Below are 9,625 nucleotides of genomic sequence, written 5' to 3'. Positions count from 1 at the left end.
GTGAGATTGGGACAGAATTGGGATGGCAAAGTGAACAGATATTCAGCATCTAATGGGTTGGAAGAAGCCACTACAAACTCTTCACCAACGTCTTCCACAGTCAGTACAGTACTAGCCATTAACCCAGCACACCGAGTGTACTCGAGTGGAAAAGATGCAACGAGAAAAATAGCTTCATTAGAAAGACCAACACTTTACAAAAGAGCAAAACACTTTCAGTTTCTCCCCTTGAGCCCCTAAAACATCTCATGGTCTGGATCTAACTATTCGGTCCTACATCAGCTTCTAGAATATTCGTCAGGAGGAAAAAGTAAATGACACTGGCCAGTACAGTCTTTGGATATTTAGGAAGGGGTCGGGGAGAAAGTAAGTTCTCGGGAAAACTTAGTCAGCCTCAGTCTCGCCCGCAGGGTCTTTGGATTTTTTGTTCTTCCTCACCTCTTCAACATGGTTGTCCTTTTCTTGCAAACGCTCCAGCTTGGCATCTATTTGCGCCTCCCAGTTCTCTTTGTTAGCCTCCATTTTGTGGGTGAGTTTCTCCTCTGCCATTTTGCTGAAGTTGTTGTTCTCCTCAATGGCTTTCTGGAGCACTTCTTTTTCATGCTCCCGTTTCTCAGCAAGCTGCTTCAAGACTTCTGCTTCATGAGACTTGCGTCTTTCTTCTGCAGTTTCCAATTTCTTCTGAATTTCCTCCAGGGAAAGATCCTTCTTCTTTGGGGGTAAAAGGGGCAAATCAGGGGCAGATTCTTTTGACCGAGGGCTGAGAATCAGCTCAAAAACCTGGCCTGAAGCGCGCTTCTCCAGCTCTTTCACCTGAGTATCAGAAGACGCCATGTCGAACAGAAGACAAGAGACGGGCTGTACACTCTACACAATCCACTGGCAAGGAAAGCCCTGCTCGGTCCGAGCCGCCTGGCCACACTCTCGTCTTTGTTATTATTAAAGACCAGCCTTAGTCCATGGTGATCTGATAGGATGCATGGGAGTATTTTGATCTTCTTATATCTATTGACGCTCGTTTTGTGACCAATTATGTGGTCAGTTTTCAAGAAGGTGCCATGAGGTGCTGAGAAGAAGGTGTATTCTTTTGTTTTAGGATGACATGTTCTGTAGATATCTATTAATTCCAGTTGGTTCATAACTTCTGCTAGTTTTACAGTGTCCTTGTTCAGTTTTTGTTTCCATGATCTGTCCATTGGTGAGAGTAGGGTATTGAGGTCTCCCACTATTATTGTATGGGGCGCAATGTATTTTTTGAGCTTTAGTAGGGTTTCTTTTATGAAAATGGGTGCTTTTGTATTTGGAGCATATATGTTAAGGATTGAGAGTTCCTCCTGACAAATTTCCCCTATAATGAGTAAAAAGTGTCCTTCCTTATCCTTTTTGATAACTTTTGTTTGAAAATCTACTTTACTCGATATTAGAATGGCCACTCCAGCTTGTTTCTTGGGGCCGTTTGCTTGGAAGGTTTTTTCCCAACCTTTTACTCTGAGATAGTGTCTGTCTTTGATTCTGAGATAAGTTTCCTGTATGCAGCAAAATGCTGGGTTCTGTTTATGTAACCAGTCTGATAGTCTTTGTCTCTTTATTGGAGAATTGAGTCCATTTATGTTAACAGATATTAAGAAATAGTGGTTGCTGTTTCCTGCTATTTTTGCTTTTGGAGGTTGGATTGTGCCTGTATGTCTTTCTTCTTTTGGTTTTCTTGCTCAGTTATTTTATTACCTTTTCTAGGTTGTAGTTTCCCTCCTTATGTTGGGTTTTTCATCTATTATTCTTTGTAGGGCTAGAATTGTGATCAGATATTGTGTAAATTTAGTTTTGTCTTGGAATATCTTAGTCTCTCCATCTATGGTGATCGAGAGTTTTGCTGGGTATAGCAGCCTGGGCTGACATTTGTGTTCTCTTAGGGTCTGTATGGTATTATCCAGGATCTTCTAGCTTTCATAGTCTGTGTTGAGAAGTCGGGTATAATTCTGATTGGTCTGCCTTTATATGTTACATGACATTTTTCCCTTACTGCTTTTAGTATTCTTCCTTTGTTTTGAACACCTGGTGTTTTGACTATTATGTGTCGGGAGTAATTTCTTTTCTGGTCCACTCTATTTGGAGTTCTATAGGCTTCTTTTATGCTCATGGTCATCTCATTCTTAAGGGTAGGGAAGTTTTCTTCTACAATTTTGTTGAAGGTATTTACTGTGCCTCTTAGTTGATATTCTTCGCCCTCTTCTATTCCTATTTTCCTTAGGTTTGGTCTTCTCATTGTGTCCTGGATCTCCTGGACATTCTGGGCTAGGAGCTTTTTGGTTTTTGCATCTTCTCTGAATATTTTGTCTATGTTTTCAGTGTTGTCTTCAGCCCCTGAGATTCTCTCTTTCATCTCTTGTAATCCGTTGGAAATGCTTGCATCTGTGACTCCTGATTTCTTTTTTAGGTTTTCCATCTCCAGGGTTGTCTCTTTTTGTGTTTTCTTTATCATTTCTATTTCCATTTTTATTTTCATTTTCAATTCCTTCATTTCTTTGGTTGTGTTTTCATGTAGTTCTTTGAATGATTTTCATGTTTCCTCTTGAAAAGCTTCTATTTGTTTATGGTTTTCCTCCCATACTTGTTTAAGAGTGTTATTCATGCTCTTCTCAAAGAACTCCATAATCATCTTGATGTATTTTTTCAGGTCTGAGCCTTCTTTTTCTGGAGTGTTTGGCAATCCACTGCCTGCTGTGGTGGAAGAGCTGTGTTCTGATGTTGTCAGGTTGTCTTGGTTTCCATTGCTTAAGTTCTTTTGCTTTCCTCTTGCCATTCTTGTTGTCTGTAATTATACATGGTCTTGTTGTCAGTGATTGGTACTTGTCTCTCACATGGACCTGAGGGCCCATGGGTTCAGGAAGAAAACCGCTTCTGAGTGTTCAGTTTTTGGTGGACAAGTAGTGAGTTCTGGTAGCAGTGCGTCAGCTCTGTCTTTGTGGGCTCATATGTGAGAGCTCTTGTGAGGCTGTTCTGGTAGCTCATCCCTGTGTCCACAGGTCCTGAGTAATACTGGCAGGGACCTGGCTCTTTCTGTAGGCCAAAATGGACCCTTTTCTAGATAGCACAGTACTTTCTGCTCTCTGAGAACTCCCCATGTGCTCTCCCTGGGCCTATATGCCAGCATCCCCTCTGGTCCACGTGTAAGAGGGTCTGTAGAATTGAACATCAAGCACTGCCTTTCCCTGGCAAACCCTGGCTTCCACTGACAAGGGCCTGTGCCTTACTGTGGGCCTGTGTGTCTAGACTGTGAGCCCGGGCTCTTCGGGTGGATCCCAAGTCCCTATGCCAGAGGTCCGGCCCTACCATGGACCCAAGGGGCACGTTTTCCGCATGCTCCTCCTAGCCATCTCTGCGCTTTGGTTACTCACAGCACAGTATCATCAGGCCTGTGTCCCCGAACCTCTGCTGTTCCAGGTGGCCCTAAGTCAAGATTCTTATAGTGGCCAAGTGATGATTGAAGCTTTACAATCTGACTCCAAGGAAAAATATGAAACAAAAATATGAAGGATAGATAGATAAATAGATAGATAGATAGGTAGATAGATAAATTATATATGAAATATATACACATACATGATTTATTAGGAAAATTCAATAGAATCCAGGTAGTCTAACAATAGGTATCTCCACTCTGGAGAACACAGCAGCTCATCAATACACAAGACTGGATACCTCAGCAGTTCTAATATGGTGCTGAAGGCCTGGAGGGTTCCTAGAAAATTGCTGGCTTCAGCTGAAAGGCCAAAGAAATTGAGTGCTAATGTCAGTAAAAGGATAGCAGCAGCAGCAGCAGCAGCAACAGACACACAGGCTCATCAGCAGGGAGAAAAGCCAGGCAAGCAGGTGACTCTGATTCCCCTCACTCCTCTACTGCTGGGCTGCTACAGGAGGGTGGAGGATCATCTCCCAGTTACCTCTTTCTGGAAATGCTGTCACAAGAGCCAAGAAGCCCTGCCCTTAGATGACTCCAGATTCTGTCAAGTTAACAGTCAACATTAATCATCACAATAAGAAGAGACAACCATTCTCTAAGGTCCAGACTTGGTAGAGAACTGTGTCCAGGGAACTGCATAAGACAGAGTACTTGCTCTCAATTTTAATTCTTCACAATTTTAGAAGATCCAGATAAGACTTTGTGATGAGATAACTTAGGGTTTTCATATTAAGCTCCAACACAAATATAACCAATGTACCTCATTATCATACAATAATATACACAGAAAATACCACACATCCCAGAATGAAAAGAAAAATTGCAAAGCCTCATGGTAAACACCTGTAACTAAGCCTGTAATTCAAGAGGCTGAGGCAGAAGATGACAAGTCCAAGTCCAGACTTGGTATCACAGTGAGACCCCATCTTAAAAACACAAACAGACGCTGGAGAAATGCTCAGCAGCTAACAGGACGCTGCGTTAGCCAAAGATCTGAGCTTCATTCCCAGCACTCAGAACAGGGGCTTACAGCAGCCTGTTATCCCAGCCTCAGAAAACTCTGAGACCCGGCCTTAACAGGTACGAACACTTGTAAGCACACAACCACACACAGAGAGACACATAACTTAAGATAATAACAAGTAAAAACCATTAAAAATAAAGCCCGAGGATATTCATGATCCCAATCTCTTCTCTGGGCTCAGTGATGAATGACTACACTGCATATGATAGACACACCCTTTGCTAAGAGAAACCATATTATTAACTCTTCACAAGACCAATTATATACACAATATATATATATATATATATTTTAAACTGTTCCCATCTGAGTTGACAGTGCACTCTCAAGAGCCAAAGAACACCTGACAAGAAACTAATACCAGACATAAGATGTTCTTTTTGAGCTGTCGGCCAAGACTGTCCAAGAGATTCCCAAGACATATAGCCTTCCTGGTGTTGTCCTTGGTTTCCCCAGAGGTAGGAGGTAAGTTCCAATTGCTGAGAACACTGTGTACTTCAAAAAAGCCCCTCTCTGAGGATTAGCTTTCACAGTATGAGAAAACAGCATGCAAGCTTCTAATGAGGAAAACCATTAACAGTCCTATCCACCCATGATGCCTGTGAACCACACGGGTAACTAACATGGTGGCATAGCTGTGAGGGTATATGGTTTTATGTTCTGCTGGGCAAATGAAACACTAGACTGCATTTACTCTATGTCTGCCATCAGGTGCTGGGCTTGCAGAAAGCATTGATACACTCCTCGGGGGCTAAAACAAAACAAAAACAAAAACAAAAACAAAAACAAAAAAAAAACAGTTTTCTACTCTAATGAGATATCTAGAGGCCCTGAGGAATAAGCTTCCCTTCCAGGACATTCCTTCCTACAAAATATATTTAATCTCTGGTCCATCATGAGGAAGTTGTATGCACCCATTTTCCATGCTGAATAGTGAATAAGCAATATGGACAAGCCAGTACTGTTTCTGTTCAAGAACTGCAGTTCGGGGAAGCCTTCATTACCAAGCCAAGCCACCCAAGTCTCCCGCAGAAGGCGGTGCTCCACACAATCACCATTAAGTTAAGCTGGAGTCATTCTCCCACCTCCACCCTGGCCCCCATCCTGGCACTGGACTTGTCCTCGAAGGCCGGCAGCCCCACTCCATTCCTGACACTGAGGTTTCCAACTGTGGCTGGACAACTGGAGTTAGGGAACCCCAGCTTCAGCCTCAGTCTGTGCCGTTTCTCACCCAGGCTGAGTTCCCCATCTTAGGTTGTAGTTTTTCACCCCTCCTGTGTGGATCAGTGATTCCCGCAAGCCCAGCACCTGATGTTGAACGTAGGGTAAATGCAGTCTAGGGTTGTGTGTTTGGTCTACCCAGTGGAGTTCCCACATCCCTGTAGTAAGATGGAAAGCAGAAGCACACAGGTACAGTAGTGGCATGCATACCTTGGTGGTGGCCACCAACAATTCTCTCATTGGACTTACGACGTATTCAACAACATAGAAACCATGTCTGCTGTCAGAAACTTTGCCAATGTCATTGTTAATGAAGGAGAATCTACAACCTCTAATTTACTAAACCAGCACAATTCTTCACAACAACCTATAAACATTTGTTCCTATACCCCATGGATAACTCCGGAGATGAGTGTTCTCTTCACCTTTCATGAAATAAACTTCTATTTGAAACAAATGGCGACCATTACAGAAAATCTACAACCAATCAAAACACAGAGTTTTGAAGCTCAGTCCCAGTGATGCATCTACAAAACACTCCCACACCTAAGGCTCAAGAAATATAGTGGGAAAGGGGGCAGAGATATTGGAAGAGGCAGAAGATCAGCAAACTTGCTGTGGGATTGTGTCTCCTGGTAACTTCAAAAGCTATTATGCAGTCTCACCAACATGACTGTCCCAATGAGAGCTCAGCAAGAAAGACTCCAATGGATATGTCAAATTGAACAGGGAAAATCCCACAGGCTTCACCCCTACACAACCAAGAAAAACTGGAAGCAAGAGAGGTGGCCTTTCCCAAGGAACAGTACACCAACTGGTGGTCTGGTGCCAAATGCTCAGCCCAGAAAATACACATATAAGTGACCAAGCCAGCTCAGTCAGTCAACAGGGTCTCAAGGGAATGAGTGAAGATTGAAAAGTAAAAGACAATTAGACAACATGATAACATGACTCCAGACAGTGCTGAGGGGCTGAAGTGGGTTTAGTTTTTCCCAGTCAGGTTTTATACTTTTCTATGTACTTGCAGAGAATAGGTTAGTTCTTAGATCAAAGACAAAGTAACCAAACAAAGTAATAAAAAAAGAGATCAAAGCAGGTAATAATCAAACAAAGCAATAAACAAAGTGCAGGGAGTCACAGGGTTTAGGGACTTATCAGGATTACTGAGACAAAGGGGAAGTCACACATTCCTTGGCTGTGTTTATCTTGATCCCTGCATTATCCCAAATGCAAATACTCTTATCTGATCCTACTTGCCTAAATTTCTATAAGCAGCACCAAAAGCTCTCAACACATAAGTACCATGATGTGAACTAAACAGTTTAAATTTATGAATATATATGTGGATATATATATATGTGTGTACATACATATATATACATACACACATGCAATAAGAACTAGTAAGAACAGAGGCCACAATTTGAAGGAGAGCAGGGAGATGAATATGAGAGTGTTTGGAGGGAATAAAGAGAAGAGAGAGATGTTGTAATTTTATATATATATATTAAATACAACCTTTACCTTAGAATGGGTTAAATGCACTGGGTGACTGAAACAAGACAGAAACTCTGTTGAAAATGGTCTAGTTCTGAGAGAACCAAAGTAAACCATAAACTGACTCTATTATGATTACTAGATACACTAAAGACACATGTAAGTCACAGTGGCATAGTCAACAGTGTCTAATTAAGATTTGGCATCTCTGCTGAGCTCTAAGCCAGGTATCACGTTGCTATCTTAATTGATCTGTTTCTTTTTAAACCCAAAGCAAGACTCAAACAGCACACAGCATTCAGTAGCTTTGCTAAGGCAGAAAACACTGGCACGAAAAAACTCAGCTCAGACAAAGGTGGCATCACTGTGGCTTTGTGTGCTTGTTTCATATTTACACTAGTTAGTTCCTGCACTTGCCTACACTCTGTGGGTGGTGCAGCTGAACCAAGCAGGTGGCTAAAGCAAGAAAACCCAAGAGACTTCAACCCAGCTTCTGTGGTTGGGTTGATGTACTGAGTATGGAGCAACTGGTCAAGGATGGGAGTGAAGACATAAATATCACGTTTTAAGCAAAAAAAAAAAAAAAAAAAAAAAAAAAAAAAAAAAAAAAAAAAAGCTTCTGGTTAAATACTGTTATGTCAGGAAATTACCAATAAGAAATAAGGTGTGACCAAAACCAGTTTGGTTTTCTACAGTTGTAAATGTACTGTTTCCAGCTAAGATTCCTCTCTTTTATGAGAGGAGGCTACATGAAACAAGAGAAGACTGAAATCATGCAGGGTTAGCTACCTAAGGGTATGTTAACTAGTTCTTAGGACTGCTTAAAGGACTTTCCAATCTGAGTTAAGAGCAGGCATGAGCTAGGCAGGAGAGAGATTAAGAAAGGATAGGTAGACCAGAAGGCACCTTCCTTCTAATGAGGAAGAGAAGAAACTAGAAGAGAGAAACCTATAATGTTAATGGCATTCTAATACAGGAAGTCATGTCCCTTGGTCTCCAATTTCCATGTCCTGCTCCCTCCCCTCCCCCTCCCCCTGCACACTGCATCCCCAGCCATGTTGACTGCCTTCTGGATCTTAGATGTGAGACTATTATTTTATGGTCTGTACAGTGGTCACTACCTTCAGTGGAAGATTCTGCCACCTTCTCTCTTCTGGACAATGACAAATTGCCCATAAGGTCTCAATTTATTGTCAACTTTTGCAACTCTCTCCTCTCCATTTTTGTTCTAAATAGAATGTTCCTGTTATCTTTCCCACATCACATAGCATGCCCACTTACCCCAAGACATGTATGACAATATGTAGCTACTTCTCCATGACTTTTCCTCATTGAATCTCACACACACCCTCTCCAACTGCATTTACCACAGTCTGTAGCTACAGTTGTTAACAAAATAGTGCATGTCCACTGCTAGAAAGCCAAAGGTATGTGATGACTAAATAGATTTAATTTTAATTCTAACATCAATAGTCTGTTTTCAAATACTTTTGGGATAGTAGGTTATAAAACTGTGCAACAGAACATTTTAAGATGAAGTTTACTAAAATCTAAATTCCCAGGGCCAGCCGAAACCGTGAATTGGGACTGTCTAAGAATTATAAAAAAAAAATCTGCTTAAGAAAAAAAACTCTTCAAATGCTTTTAGGTATTAGATTGACTTTGACTTGAGAACTACTGCTTTTGACATTGTGGCAAAACTAAAAACATATTCTCCAATTAAAAAACAAAAACAAATGTCCAACCTGTGACCACTCTTTTTCAGTGGTTTTTCTCTTTAACATTCTCAGGAAAACTCTGAAGACACATGTTATAAGTGATAGAAAAGTTTGGATGGAGATCTACTAGTAAGCTTATCAATACTTAGAATTGATTCTGTAAATGTATATGCTCATTGGTCCAATTATCCCTGATAATGATTATTTCATCGAATGATGGCAAGAACTGGCTGTATGTAGGGTGGGCCTCAGTGCTGTCATGGAGTAACAGGCATAACTGGTCCCACCTTGGTCCAGCCCTTATATGTTTCTGCAAGTCTCACAGCCTGAGAGAGGAAGCCTTGGATTTCTTTGGCTGCTGGATGTTCTTTGATGAAAACTCAATTGCAAAATCCCCCATGAGGGAGGTGGGGAGCAGGGTGAAGAGCTTTTCCTGAAGCTTATACTCCTGGAAAGCCAGCCACACATCACATTCAGATTGATAGCACACTTTAAAAAGAAATTATCTCTTGGCTTCATGTGTATGACTGGTGTTGTTACAAAAGGCATTAATCCTCAGCCCACTCTAATCACATGCTGGAGCTGTGTATGAGCCAACCAGGAAAATAAAAGTATCTGGACATAACAAACAGTGTACATGACAGATCTTGAGCAGCTTTTCTCAGATTTTTTTTCCCAGTGTTGTTCAGCATCTGTGGATCCATT

General features: G+C 41.5%; 1 protein-coding gene across 1 annotated transcript; it reads right to left on the bottom strand.

The window, feature by feature from the left end:
- Positions 1 to 384: 384 nt before the first annotated feature.
- On the bottom strand, positions 385 to 834 carry LOC308413827 (stathmin-like; the record flags this gene model as incomplete). Its single annotated transcript, XM_080908931.1, has 1 exon — positions 385 to 834. One exon carries the CDS (start codon positions 832 to 834, stop codon positions 385 to 387), a length of 450 nt encoding a protein of 149 aa, XP_080765057.1.
- Positions 835 to 9,625: the final 8,791 nt, after the last annotated feature.

This window comes from Micromys minutus, assembly GCF_963924665.1.
Source record: "Micromys minutus genome assembly, chromosome: 1".
NCBI classification, from domain to species: Eukaryota; Metazoa; Chordata; class Mammalia; order Rodentia; family Muridae; genus Micromys; species Micromys minutus.
Note: the sequence above shows the minus strand (reverse complement) of the source record. Positions and strands in the feature narration are given on the sequence as shown.